This window comes from Microtus ochrogaster, chromosome 2 (genome assembly GCF_000317375.1).
Source record: "Microtus ochrogaster isolate Prairie Vole_2 chromosome 2, MicOch1.0, whole genome shotgun sequence".
NCBI classification, from domain to species: domain Eukaryota; kingdom Metazoa; phylum Chordata; class Mammalia; order Rodentia; family Cricetidae; genus Microtus; species Microtus ochrogaster.
Genome location: NC_022010.1, coordinates 21,526,405 through 21,541,324, shown reverse-complemented (window position 1 = coordinate 21,541,324; position 14,920 = coordinate 21,526,405). Strand labels below are relative to the sequence as shown.

The 14,920-nt window shown below is 50.0% G+C and overlaps 1 protein-coding gene across 2 annotated transcripts in view; it reads left to right on the top strand.

Moving 5' to 3' along the window:
- Positions 1–14,920, top strand: part of Dtx2 (deltex E3 ubiquitin ligase 2) — a 40,649-nt gene that overhangs the window by 10,598 nt on the left and 15,131 nt on the right. For both annotated transcript variants that reach the window (XM_005344600.2, XM_005344598.2), the window contains exons 3-4: positions 5,545–5,886; positions 7,286–7,922. In XM_005344600.2, the coding sequence (XP_005344657.1) occupies positions 5,619–5,886; positions 7,286–7,922 (905 nt within the window). In that variant the 5' untranslated portion in view covers positions 5,545–5,618. The remainder of the gene's footprint in view (positions 1–5,544; positions 5,887–7,285; positions 7,923–14,920) is intronic.

Below are 14,920 nucleotides of genomic sequence, written 5' to 3'. Positions count from 1 at the left end.
TGTAGACCAGGCTGGTCTCGAACTCACAGAGATCCGCCTGCCTCTGCCTCCCGAGTGCTGGGATTAAAAGCGTGCGCCACCACTGCCCGGCCAGCCTCAGATTATTTTATTTTATTTTTATTTTAAAGTAAGAAGCTAATACTGTTTTACTTTAGAAACTATGAAAATTTGGGAGCTGAGAATAGGTGTGTTTCTCTGGTAGATTGTGTGATTAGCATATGAGTGACTGGGTTCTGTTCTCAGCACCAATTTTTTTTTGTTTTGTTTTGTTTTTTGTTTTTCGAGACAGGGTTTCGCTGTGGCTTTGGAGCCTGTTCTAGAACTAGCTCTGTAGACCAGGCTAGTCTCGAACTCACAGAGATCCGCCTGCCTCTGCCTCCCGAGTGCTCAGCACCAATTTTTAAAAATTATTTTGTATGTGTGTTTTTTAGTTTTTTCGAGACAGGGTTTCTCTATGTAGCTCTGTCTGTCTTGGAGCTTGCTGTCAATCATGCTGGCCTTGAATTCAGAGATCCTCCTGCCCTTTGCCTCTGGGTGCTAGGATTAAAGTGTGTACCAACATTGCCTGGCGTGTATGGGTGTTTTGTCTGTATCTGTACCATGTGCATGCCCAGTGCCCATAGAGGCCAGAAAAGGGCTTTGGATCCCCTGGAACTGAATTCACTGATGGTTGTGAGTGGCCTTGTGGGTGCTGGGAATTGAGCCTGGGTCCTCTGGAAGAGCAGCCAGCTCTCTTAACCTCTCTCCAGTCCCTTTAGCACCCACTTTTAATTCTCTGGTTTTACTTTGTTTTGTTTGGTCTGGTCCTCAGGTTGAAAACCAGGGCTGTCTGCACACAAGGCAGTGCTGTGCCACTGCAAGTTCACAGCTCTTACTTGAAAAATTCATCCATTGGTGTGTGTGTGTTTGGTGTTTCAAGACAGGGTTTCTCTGTGTAGCTTTGGAGCCTGTCCTGGAACTCGCTCTGTAGACCAGGCTGGTCTCGAACTCATCCACCTGCCTCTGCCTCCTGAGCGCTGAGATTAAAGGCACCACCACTGCCTGCCAGTATTTCATTCTTATTTATTGTATGTGTATGTGTGCTGTGTGTGTGCTCGTGGAGTGAGTGCACAGATGTGGAGGGCAGAGGATGACTTGCAGGAACCTGTCCCCCCCCCCCCCCCCCGTGTGAGTTCTAGGGATCAAACTCAGGTCTTCCTGACAGGCCCCATTTTTTTAAAATCAGATTTTCAGATTTTCTAATAAAGTACAACATTTCTTCATTAGTTTTGTACTCAAGATCTGACTTTTCCTGGCCTTCGGAGAGGCTTTCCCAGCCTCTGAGACATCTCTGCAGGTCTTTGTCTGCCTACAGGCCTTTTAGTCTGTCAGCAGCTTGGGTGTGGAGTTTTAGACCTGTGTTTCTTGGAAAGCACCGGAACTCGGAGCCAGCTTAAAAAACAGCTTGCAGGATGAAGTGGGTAGGGCTGACTGCATGTGGTAGCTCAGGCCTGTAATCCTAGCTCTTAAGAGCCTGAAGCAAAGGGATTTTCTAGAGTTCCAGGCCAGCCCAGACTGTAGAGTGAGACTCTGTCTTATAAAATAAGGGGCTAGAGTGATGGCTCAGCTGTTAAGAGTGCCTGCTGCTTTTCCAGAGGATCCGGTTCCTAGCCCAGCTCACAGGTACCTGTAATTCCAGCTCCAGGGGCCTCTGACACCTCTGGTACCTCTGGTACCTGAACTCATTGTGGCACACAGTTAGAAACAAATAATAAAAACTGTAAAAGAGCTGGACATCATGGCTCATGCCTGTAACATCACTTGGAGACTGAAGCAGGAGAATTGCTTGGACTTCCAGGTCAATTTGGGCTATGAGGCCTCACCCTATCTAAAAGAAAGAAAACCCCCATACAAGGGGCTGGTGGTCCATAGTTCAGTGGCAGCCTTGGGTGTCATCCCCAATATTAAAAGAACGTCTCATATTATGAGGTGCTTATATTGTTTCCAAATTGAGGCTTTTCCCCAACAGCCATTAGTGTAATTTCCATAATTAAGAAGAACCCCTAAATAGCTCCACCATTAGGTGCTGAAACAAATTAGGTTTTTGAAGCACAACTGTGCTGGCTGGGGCTGTGGTAGCGAAGGCACGTCGACATAGGGCTGCAATGTGCATGACGCAGGGTTCAGGGCAAGCTGGTAGGCATGGCTAGGCACCAGCCCCAAGGGCCCAGGCCCCCAGAGTAGGTGGGTCTCCCCCTTTATTTTATTATATTCATTTATGTTTGTATGTACATGTGTGCGTGTGTCACGGCTTGTGGGTGGAGGTCACAGGACAGCTTGCAGGAGTCCTCTTCTATCATGTGGGTTGTGGGATCATACTCAAGTAGCTGGGCTAGGTGGCAGTTATCTACCTGTTTAGCCACCTCACTAGCCCTTTCTCCCCTTTCAACCTGGGGTTTCAGACCCTTTTCGTTGAGGGACATTTGAAGTTTTATTGTCCCATATTGGATACTTGCTGTCCCCTCAAAGATACTGAGTCTAGGACATGCAGGTCCCCTTGATTGTGGCCTCTGTGCTAAAGGCAACAGGAGGGTGGAGTCACTTCCCTTGTGATGATGTGGGCCAGAGGGCTCAGGAGGATTTGCATGCTTGCTTAGTGAGACACCAGCAGAATCAATGGCTGAAGGCTGGCAAAGGCTTGGAGTTTTCTGGAACTTGCTAGAGTCAACTGTGTATGGCTGGGCATGAGGTCCTTGCAAACATAGAAAGCTTGTTATGAGGTGAGCCTGGCCAACCATGGAGGTGGTGGTAGACCCAGGATCTACTGTGGCCTCACACCTTCATGGAAAGCTGGAACCAGCATTGCTGACTGTACCCTGGTTGTTGGCAAAGCTCTGTGAGTTGGTTCGTCTGGGGATGGACAGAAATATTGGAACATACTTGTGAACTGGTGATACTGTCTGCTCTGGCTGCCTAAGCTGTGAGTGACATCCTGGGAGTCACAGGCTCTGAAATCAACCCTCTGGTGTATGCCTAGGCTAGGTAATAGGCACTTTTAATCATAGATTCTGAGCTGAGTCAGCTTTGCCCAGAGCACCTCCGGTCTCATCCTCAGGCAGTGTCTGGGCCTTTGTTGGAGGCCTTGACTACTTGGTGGCAGTCTGGCACCCGGAGTTACGCTCCTGTCTTCACAGGCCTGTTGCACTGCCTGTGTTTGCATACTGTGGTCTCCCTTCCCTTTGCTACCTGAAGGGTGTGCACGTAAGTAAACAGCAGAAGTACCAAAGCCTGCAGCTGCCATCTGCCCTTACCTGGTGCTGGTGGGTACTTTGTAAGCTGAGTGTTTATTGGTTTTTTTGAAGCATCCTGTCCTCCCATGTGACCCAGGCTGACTTTGAACTTCTGATCCTCCTGTGTTCCACTACACCCAGCTTTAATTTTTTTTGTGTGTTTGATGTCAAGGAGTCTTAGTCCTTTCCCCACCTTGGTTTTTGAGGCAGTGTCTCTCACTGAACTTGAAGCTCACCTCTGTTTCATTTCAACTAGACCAGCTGGCCAGCAAAGCTGAATCTGCCTGTGTGTGTCCCTCCAAGCCTGGGTTATAGGCACATTATTTCCCATGGATTCTGGGCATCTGAACTCAGGTCTCTCCTGTTTGCATTGCAAACACTTCACCCACTAAGCCATCTTGACAGCCCTTATTTATTTATTTTTTTCCTTCCTTCCTTCCTTCCTTCCTTCCTTCCTTCCTTCCTTCCCTCCCTCCCTCCTTCCCTCCCTCCTTCCTTCCAAGATAGTCCCTATATAGTCCAGGCCAGTCTCAAACTCACCTTGTTCTGCCTCAGCCCCCATAGCTCTGCACTCTACAGGCATGGGACACCACATGTGGGGGGGGGGCAGGTGTTCTATACAGTCTGACTTAGTTCCTATGAAAATCACTTAACATAAATGCCAACATCTCCATGTTCTATATGAAAGAAGGCAAACAGAGTGAGGGCTTCTAGAGACATCAGAGCCTGTGCCTCTTTGTTTTGTCCCTTGGACCTTTAGAAGTTTTGAAGGGTAGGAGAGTCTAGAAGCTCCAGTGTCTGTTGACATATGACCGAGCAAAGTCTCAGTTCCTGTGAAACTGGAAAGAATTTGACAGGAGCTTAGGGAGCTGGTTGTGGGAATCAGGACACTCAAGAGACTTGTCAGTTCAGGGTCCTAGAGCTGGTGCAGGAATGAGGACGCAGAAGTGTGCCCTGGCAGAGCTCTCGTGGGACAGCTGTGGGCACATCATGACGTCATTGCCTAATGTCTCCAGCTGTTTTAAGCTAGCGTGTATGGAATGCCTGCTTGGTGCTGGCCCTACAGCTGTGAACAGGGCACTGGTCTGCTGTCATCTGATGGGTGGGAAGACACAAGGCAGGGTTGTGTCTGTATGTGTTCCTGCTCAGTAGAGTTCTGGTTGTGTGGAGGGTGTGCAGGGTCATAAGCTCATGTGACACCGGGAGATTCTAGGCAGGCAGGCAGTCTACCATAGAGCCCCGCCCCCTGAGTCACACAAGTTGAGCATGAAGGATGTCAGTTCTCAGGAGAAGATGGAACGGAAAGAAGGAGCAGAGTGTCCCTGGGGTGAGCAGAAGCCAGTTGGCTGCTGAGCAAGGCACAGGTGCAGGGAGGGGCTGGGGAGACAGCCAAGAGACACTTTAGTTTTTTTTATCTAGGGTTTCTTGTGGTTGGTGATAGTCCCTTAGCTGTTTGTTTTGTTTTAGTATTGGTTTTGTGTGGTATGTGTGTGCATGTGCACGCAGAGGTCAGAGGAGGACTGGGATGTCTCTTAATCATTTTCCTCCTTACTGTTAGAAGACAAGGACTTCCACTGAACCCGAAGATTGCCATTTTGGCCAGGATAGTCCATAACTGTGGTTACAGATACACGTAGCATGCCCAGCTTTTCTGTGGGTCCTGTGGGCTTAAACTTGGGTCCTTAATTTGTATAGCAAACTGTTCTTATCCATTACCCATTTCCTGTGTGTAAGTCCCACTGAAGCTACTGCCCCTGGGTGTCCTGAAGTCCTTGTTCCTGAGCCTCGGAACATCAGAGAGGACAGTATAGTAGGTGCTACTCTATCTCACAAATAAGGCTTGAATTGGGAACTGTGGGGCTCTTAGACAAATGTGCAGGGTCATCGTGGCCTTCTCCACAAGGATTCGGGGTGACTCATTATCACCCTGCGTCCCAGGGGCATGGCTAAGCAGGAGGACAGAGAGGAGCCAGGATGTGTGACGTGTGCAGGTCTTACATTCTATCCCCGCATGTGAATAAAGGAAGGAAAAACTCTGAGCTGAAAGTAGTTAATCAGAAGGGGATGACTGGGTAGTGATCAGCACCTCCTTTCCCAGTGCCCCCTATTCTGGAATGTTTGCTGAAGTGGAGTAAACAACGGAATGTCTAATTATGTCTGCTAGAGCAGAGATGGGGATCAAGAATTAGTTTATGGTACTCTCAGAATGGTATAGGTTCTCTTTGGCTGCCTAACAAGGTCCCCAATGTGTGTAACTGCTGTGTCTTGTTTCCAGGTCCCCTGGAGGTGCTGGGCAATGAACTTGAGCCTGCAACCCAGAGTGGTCTGAAGTCTTCAGGAAAGCAGAAGATGGCCATGGCCCCAAGCTCGTCTCTGCCGCAGGTGTACCCTAGCCCTGTGGTGGTGGCTGTGTGGGAATGGCAGGATGCGCTTGGCACTTGGCACCCCTACAGTGCCACTGTCTGCTCCTTCATTGAACAGCAGTTTGTCCAGCAGAAGGGCCAGCGTTTTGGACTGGGGAGCCTGGCCCACAGCATCCCCTTAGGCCAGGCTGACCCCTCACTGGCCCCTTACATCATCGACCTTCCCAGCTGGACTCAGTTCCGCCAGGATACAGGTAAGACCCGTCTGCCTCTGGCACAGTGCTTGGCTTTGGGCTGGGTACCATGCTAGGTTTTAGGTTTATGGTTGTGACTGACACACCTTCCATCCCTACTCTTAACATGAACACATCTGATAGGAGCTTCCAGGGCTGGGAATGTAGCTCAGTTGGTGGAGTGCTTACCTAGCACGCAAGAAGCTCTGGGTTCTTTCTAGCCCCAGCACTGCAGAGACCCAGCGTTGAGTATATGCATGTAATTGAAGCCTTCTGGAGGTGAAAGCTGAACGGTCAGGAGTTCAGGGTCATCCTTGACTGTATAGTGAGTTCTAGGTTAGGCTAGGCTACACGGAATCTTGTCTCAAAAGAAACCAGCCTTACCAGGAAGAAATGAACCTCGTAGTAGTAACAGATGTGTTGGGAGCTCATGGGGAGGCTCTCCTGGCTCCTTCCTCCTTCAGCAGGCTGGCTAACATGGATTTAGGATACCATAGCAGTTGAGAGAGTTTTGTGGTGCTTGCCTGTAGTTCCAGTTCTTGAGAGGCTATGAATGGAGGATTTATAAGAGTTTAAGACTAAACTGTCTTAAGGGGAGGACAAATAAAAAGCCTTATTGAATATGAGCCATTTTTGACAAGTAAGCTGCTAGCCTCTCTTAGCATAGAGGGTGAGCCCTTGTTCTGTGACTTGGTCCTTTGGTGCCCTTTGCCTTGTGTCCTCTATACCCTACAGAATAGAGTTTGCCAGTCCCTGAGTCACATAACAGTATGACTGTATGCCCACAGTGTGACTGCATCCTACAGTGATGATGTTGAGTTATTGGGGGGAAAAGAACTGAGGCTGGGGATGTATCTCAGTAGAACACATACCTAGAATGTGTGAGGTCCCTGGGGTCCATCTTCAGCAACACAGACATATACACCTCAACCACATGTATACAATAGGTGCCTATGCAGACATGTACAGACATATACACAGACACAAACATACTCAAAAATAGTACATATGCACCATGGATACACCACTGCCTAAAACATTATCACAGACAGATGGTGCACATACACCATAAACACATGCACACAGGGAGATATCCAGACATACACACACATACAGATGTACATACACACACACAGGTGCAGACACACAGACACAGCATGCGCACACCACAGACACACACACATGAAGATATAGATACTTAGACATATACAGACAATCACACAGACACAGTCATCCATACAAAACACAGAAGCACACAGACATCTATTCCTACCTTGGACTTACACACAGACAGGTGCACACATACAGAGGCATGCACACACACATGCCCACAGAAAGGGGTGTGGTGGTGCACACTGCAGTGTCAGCGTGTGGAGTAGCAGGAACGTTTTCATTTATGGGTCCTGATCCTTCTCCACAGGCACCATGAGGTCTGTGCGCCGGCACCTGTTCTCACAGAATTCTGCCCCAGGCCAGGGCATCATCTGGGAGTGGCTGGGCGATGACGGATCCTGGATCGCCTATGAAGCTAGTGTCTGTGACTATCTGGAGCAGCAAGCTGCCCGGGGCGTCCAGGTCGTGGACTTGGCCCCACTGGGCTACAACTACACCATCAACTATGCCACCCTAACGCAAACCAACAAGACTTCCAGCTTCTGCCGGAATGTGCGACGCCAAGTGGGGCCAGTTTATCCAGTGACTTCAGTCATTGCTCCCCCAGGCCACATGGGACTCGTCTGTTCTTGCCAACAGTGCCTCCATGGTAGTGGAACTGGGCCTGTGTCGGGTCGCTACCGCCACTCCATGACCAATCTGCCTGCGTATCCTGCCCCCCAAGCACCCCACCGGACCGCCACTGTCTTTGGGGCCCACCAGGCCTTTGCCCCATATAATAAACCTTTACTGTCTGGGGCCAGGTCTGCACCCAGGCTGAACACCACCAACCCCTGGGGCGCAACACCTCCCGCTCCAGGCAGCCAGTCCTTGTTTCACTCCAGCCTCTCCCACCTGGGGCCACAGCTCCTGCCCTCAGGACCGTCCACCTCCAGTGGAGCCAGGTACTTCACAATGGGAACTTCCCTTTTGTCCATGTGGAAAGCCTCTCCCTCAGCCTTGCACCTCCATGCCTGCTTGTCCCTGGTGTCTTGTCTCTCCCAAGTCCACGTGTGCTGAGGCTCCTTGGCTTTCCAGTGTGGCATCCCATAGAGCTTCCAAACCATGGCATGTGGACCATTGAGTCCTGATAGCCTGGGATAAGCAGACTTTTTATTCTTTCTTGTCTTTTCGTTTTTAATTTAAATGACAGGGTGTCATGTAGCTCACATTGGCCTCAGAATTCCTTGTATAGGCCGCGTGGTAGCAGCGCACGCCTTTAATCCAGCACTTGGGGGGCAGAGGCAGATGAATTCCTGTGAGTTCAAGGCCAGCCTGGTCTACAAGAGCTAGTTCCAGGACAGCTAGAACTGTTACACAGGGAAACCCTGTCTCAAAAAACAAAAACAAAAATTCCCTCTATAGCCCAGGATGATCTCAAACTTGTGATTCTCCTGTCTCTACTGCTCAGGTACTAGCAGATCAAACCCAAGTCTTTTTGCATACCAGGCAAATGCTTTACCAACTAAACACTGCCCCAACTCTGTTTTTCAAAACAGACTCGTTCTGTAGCCCAGGCTGACTGAGAACTCTTTATGTAACTGGGGCTCGCCAGGAATTTTGAACAAGCTTCCTGCCTCAGCCTCAGTGTTGGGATTATAGGCCATTGCCCACTCCTCAGGAACCCTTTCTTTCTCAGCATGGTGAGGTACAGTAGACCTTTGCCAGGGCTTGTGCACTGCCTGAGGAGCTCTGCACCCGAGGACACTTTGACATTCCAGAGCTTGTGACCTCAAACTCACAGAGATCTTCCTGACCCTGCCTCCCAAGTGCTGGGATTGGGCGCCTGCAGAGGACTCTGAATAAATGAGTACTTGCTGGCTTCTGCCAGGTGCCAGGCAGTGCAGATGTGGGGGTGGAAACAGCGCCTGCACCTGTAACCCTGAGCCCACAGTTTAGTTCAGAGGAGCCCAGGAGAGTGGAAAGGTGATGACATCAGAGGCCCACACCAGGCAGCATGCTTTTAGTTCTGTCTGTCTGTGGTGCTGGAGATGGAGCCCTCAGACTTCCAGATGCTGGGGTTACAGGTTCTGCCCTCATGCAAAGCCAGGTGGAATTTTGCTGGTTTTTTGTTGGTTTATTTTTTTTTTCATGTGTGTTGGTGCTTTGCCTGTATGTGTGTCTGTGCACATGCATGCCTGGTGCCAGAAGAAGTAGTTAGATGCCCTAGAACTGGAGTTACAGACAGTTGTGAGCCACCATGAGGGTGCTGGGAATTGAACCTGGGTCCTCTGGAAAAGCAGCAAGTGCTTTTAACCTCTAGGCCATCTCTCCAGCCCCCAAGCCAGTCAGTATTTTTGAAAAATTCTGTCATTTCCTTTTGTTTGGGTTGGTAGGTATGTGAGTTGCCGGTGCTGCAGTACATATGGGGAGTCAGGAAATCTCGTGCGAGTTGATGCTCTCCTGCCATGTGGGGCTGGGATTGGACTCCAGTCATCTGGCTCTGGTGTTTTGTTTTTCTTTATTCTGTTTTGTTTTTAGAAAAAGTCTCCCTGTGTATTCCAGCTGGCCTGTGGTTCTTCCTCTTCCTCCTTCCTCCTCCTGTATGTTAGGCAATCACTCTACCATCCCCGCACCTCCACCAAAGGGGGAAAAAGTGCCTGGGGTGTGGCTCAGTGGTAGAGCCCCTGCCTAGAATCCCTCAGTGAGGGGCTGGGATGTGGCTCAGTAGTATATTACCTGCCCAGCATGGTGCCTGGGTGTCCGCCAGCACCCTAAGAAGAATAGCAGTTGTTCAGGGCACATAGAGAGGCACTGAAGCTGGCCTGCGTGTGCGGGAAGAAGGGAGGCCGTGAGGAGGGGTCTACTCAACCAGTGATAGAGGGCCTGGATCGGTGTCTTCCAGGGTGTCTCTAGAGCTGGGGTATGTGTGTCTGTCTCCTCTGAGAACTGGGAGTGCAGACAGGTGTCACTGAGTCCTGTACAGGCTCTAACATGGACGAGGCTGTAAGGCTCCAGGAGGCGGTGCCCCTCTCTCCAGTCACTCACCTTTCTGCGAGGGGTTGGTCTTGAGGGATCAGCCTCGAACACTGAAACAGAGTTTCAGCTCTGCTGACTTTTCACAGGTTATTTTGAGGTAAATCATTCTCTTCCTGTCTTCCTTCTCCTCTTCCTCTTCTGCTCTTTTTCTCCCGACCCTCCCTGCTCCTTCACTGTCTTCTCCCTGTCCCAAGCAGTATCTCACTCTTTAGCCTAGCCTGGCCTAGAATTTACTGTGTAGCTCAGGCTGTCCTCGGATTCTGGCTCCTTCAGTTCATGAGTGCCGGATTGTAGGTGTGAACCTCCAAGCCCTGCTGAGGCAAACTCTTAACTGGGGACTCAGGATAGTCAGACTTTCCTCCTGGTATGGGGCTCCTGTTGGTTGGGGGTCCCTTCTCTCCGTTTACAGGCCTGTAGACACTGCTAGGACTCTGGCGGGCCAGGCATACGATGGAGGAGGTCACTGGGCCAGCTTGTTGCTGCTGGACAAATGCTGCCTGTTGCTACTTGCCGGGTGGCAGGAGCCAGGAGGAACTGGGCTAGCCTGCTGTGTTAGTTGGGCAGCCTCAGAGCAAGCAGGTATAAGCCCCTGTGCTTCCGTGTTCCCTCAGGCTTTTCAGGAGCTGGGAGGGATGTGCGAAGGTTGGTGTGTGCTCATGGAGGTCAGAGTACGAACGGTAGGTCCTGGGGATTGCCCTCGGGTCCGCAGGCGTGGCGGCATGTTGCCAGCCTCTGTCTGATTTATCCCGTGGCCTTCCGCAAGCACGCTGCTCTGATGGGTTGTAGACCTTGGGGCTTAACTCACCCCCTGATCTCTTCCCTAGCTGGCCCTGGACAAAGGCAAACATTTGGCCCCTCTTTCTCCCCAGGGGCTGTGGTAACAAGTCTCAAAGCCGAGGGAGGCCAGCAGCATTGGGTGAGAGTTTGCAGCACCCAGACTGTGAGCAAGTGACTTCCCAGGCTTTTGTGGAAACTCAAACCCTTTTGGTTTTGTTCTTAAAACACGTGCGGTTTACCGTCCCTTTTTGCTCAGTCTGGGTGAAACTGCCCGTGCCCCCCGGGAACGTGCATTCCAGATAAAGCCGTGTCATTTGTACCTGAGCTTCTGGGTATAACTACATTTCCTTAGAGCTGGAGTTTCATCCCTTTAAGCAGCAAAATGTGCTCTCAGGAGGGTGCTGAAAAACTTTCCAGAATGTGTCATGCTCACACCTGTCTCTGTAATGCAGGGCGGGACAACTTGCTTAGTGTTTTGATGAAGGGTGGTGGTGAGGCCTGGCAGCTTTGGAACATTAGCCAGGTGTGGCCAGCCTGTACCCACAGGCTTCATCTGGCTGAGGGTAGTCATGAATGTGGCCTAACACGTGGTTGCAAACTTGGGTAAGACAAGAATCTATGTGTGCTGTGGGCACATGAAAGCCGGGGGTCATCCTTGGGTGTCCTACCTCAGGACCTGTTCACCTTGTTTTTAAAAAAGATTAGAATAAATAGGTGTATACGATCTGTAGGTGAGTGCATGTCCGAGGAGGCCAGAAGAAGGTGTTGGGTCCCCTGGGAGTGGAGTTACGGATGGTTGTGAGCCACCATGTGGGTGCTGGGAATCAAATCCGAGTCCTCTGGAAGAAGAGCTGGTGCTCTTAACCATCTTTCCAGCCCTTGGCTGTAGTTTTTTTTTTTATATATTAATTTTGTTAGTTTATTTTATGTGTGTGCTTACCACACTGTAAGTGTAGAGCCGAGAGCGGCTCATGGGAGTTGGTTCTCTCCTTCCTTCATGTGGGTGCTAAGGATCCCTTCATGTCCTCAGGTTTGGCAGCCTGGGCCTTTATTCACTGAGCCACCTCACCCTGCCCCCCACCGGCCCTCCCCACTTACTGAGACAGGGTTTTGCTGTGTAGTCTGGTGCCTTGGACTGTGTGTGTGTAGCTCAAATTGGCTTGAACTCTGGATCCTCTTGAGTCTCCCAACTGCTGGGCCTACAGCACCCACACCCAACAGCATCTGCCCTGTTCTGCTGCTGCTCTGAGGCTCCTCCCCTCCCGCCGCGATGAGAACGTCCTCGGGTCACCAGTGTTGGTCTGCATCCCTGGTTCTCTTGTCCTCTTTGTGTGTTGCAGGTCCAGAATTTTTCTTTATTAAATTTTATTTGTTTATTTATTTATTTTTTTGGCTTTTTGGGACAGGGTTTCTCTGTAACAACCCTGGCTGTTGTGGAACTTGCTTTGTAGACCAGACTGGCCTTGAGCCCACAGAGATTCACCTACTCTGCCTCTCGGGTCCTGGGATTAAAGGTGTGCGCCACCATGCCTAACTTAATTAACTTATTTTTGAGACAGGATCTCACTGTGTAGTCTGGCTGTTCTGGGACTCACTGTGTGGTTCAGGCTTGCCTCAGATTCACAAGAATTCTCTCTGCCTCTGCTTCCTGGGATGAAAGGCATGCACCACTATGCTCAGCTATTGTAAAATATTTTTCATTACATTTGTGTGTGTGACGCACACATGCACAGACATACATGTGCCATAGCACAAGCACGGGGATCAGAGGACAGATTGTGGAATCCAATTCTCTTCTCCCACCACAGGGTCCTGGGTCAGGCCGTCATCAGGCATGCAGAGGGTAGGGCTCTTTACCTGCTAGGCCACCTTGCTGGCCCCTGAATTTTCCTTTGCTCCAGTGCTGCTGGAGAACTTTTAATTCAGTGAAGGCCCTGGGAACTTGTCTGTCTTCTGCTCCTGGAAGACGTGGGGGGCTTGTCTTCAGATATTTATATTGGGCTTTGGATTAATTCTACCTACCACTCTGTATAAAAATGGAAGCTCTGGAGTGAGACTTGGCATGTCCACCTTGTAGTATGTCGAGCCTCAGAGACTCTTTTTTTTTTTTTTTTTTTTTTTTTTGGTTTTTCGAGACAGGGTTTCTCTGTGGTTTTGGAGCCTGTTCTGGCACTAGCTCTTGTAGACCAGGCTGGCCTCGAACTCACAGACATCCGCCTGCCTCTGCCTCCCAAGTGCTGGGATTAAAGGCGTGCGCCGCCACCGCCCGGCTCCCTCAGAGACTCTTCAGTGTGTCCCGATCAGTGCTGAATGCAGCCCAGGCCCAGGGTTGAGGATGGGCGACTTGGGATTTCCTTCTGCTTCTCCTCCTGTGTCAAGGTCTGTTAAGTAGAGTATTGAAGTCAGGATGGGGCGGTGGCTCCATGATTAAAGCACTTGATTAAGTGTGAAGATGGGGTTCAGAGCCCCAGAAAATCACACAAATGTCTGGGGGGTGTGGCAGTCTTCAGAATTCCACTTCAGAAGGGGGGAGATAAGGTCCCCAGAGCAAGGGGGCTGGCAAGCTCATATTGGTGGGCTCTGGCTTTGATTGAGAGGCCCTTCCTTAATGAATAAGGTAGAAGACAGTTGAGGATGGTGCCTGATATGATGTCTATGTGCCTCCACATACATACGAAAACATGCATGCACACATGTACATACCAACACAAACTCAGAGTCCCTTATATTGGTGTGGAGTCCAGCTTTCTCCATTTGTGTCTCTGGTGAGGAAAGCCCTGGGAATGGGGTGATGGCCAGGGACCACATCTCTAGAATCGTGGCTTTCTCCTTTAGACAACTTTCTCTTGTTGGGAAGTTGTATGGTCTCAAACTTTGATTTTTATGGCCTTTTTTTTTAATTCTATCTATCTATCTATCTATCTATCTATCTATCTATCTATCTATCTATCTATTTATTTATTTATTTATTGTTTTTTTGAGACAGGGTTTCTTTGCAGCTTTGGAGCCTGTCCTGGAACTAGCTCTTGTAGACCAGGCTGGTCTCGAACTCACAGAGATCCGCCTGCCTCTGCCTCCCGAGTGCTGGGGTTAAAGGCGTGTGCCACCACCACCCGGCCTAATGGCCTTTTTTTTAAATAAGTTTATTTTACACCCCAACTGCCATTTCCCCTCCCTTCTCTCCTCCCATCCCCCCCTTTGTTCCCAGCCCCCAATCCACTCCTCCTCCTTTTCTGTTTAGAAAAGGGCCAGTCTCCCGTGAGTATCAACACAACATGGCATAGCAAGTTGTAAGACTAAGAACCTCCTTCTGTACTTAGGCTGGGCAGAGTGACCCAATAAGAGGAGTAAGATCCCAAAAGCCAGTCAGAGTCAGAGACAGCACCTGTTCCCACTGTCAGCGTGCCACAAGAGAACCAAGCTACACAACTGTAACATACATGCAGAAGACCGAGGTCAGTCCATGCAGGCTCCCTGGTTGTCAGTTCAGACTCTGAACATCTGTGAGCCCAGGTTAGTTAATTCTGTGGGTTTTCTTGTCGTGTCCTTGACCCCACTGGCTCCTGCAATCCTTTCTCCTCCTCCTGGTATTGATTCAGGGCTCAAGTTCATTGCTATCTGGAGAGGTGATGGGTGAAGGGCATGTTTTGTTGTATGTATGAATGCATGCATGTATGGATGTGTTTATTGGGAAGCAGGGTCTTGCTGTGTGACCTGACTAGCTTGGAATTTACTATGTAGCTTACTCTAGTCTCAAACTTGGGGTGCTCCGCCTGCCTCTGCTTCCGAAAAGCTGGCTTTGCAGGTGCATGGCATCCTGCTCTTCTGGGTGCCCTCCCTCTCACACAGAGTATCTGAGTAATTTACATCACAGATCATCCCGTTCCCAGAGAGGAGAGGTGAGACCAGCCTGCAATGGTGGCATGCATCTGTGATCCTGGCACTTAGTTTGAGGACAGCCTGGGATACATATCTAAGGAAACGGGAGCATGTCGTCTGGGGCTGTAGTTTAATTAGAGTCTTGCCTAAGAAGGCCTGGGTTTAATCTCCAGAACTGTAAATGGCAACTCTAGAGTTGGAAACTGGGTCAGGGTCATCTTCGGCTACTTAGGGAGTTCTGGGCTAGCTTGGGCTGTTACCATAGCTG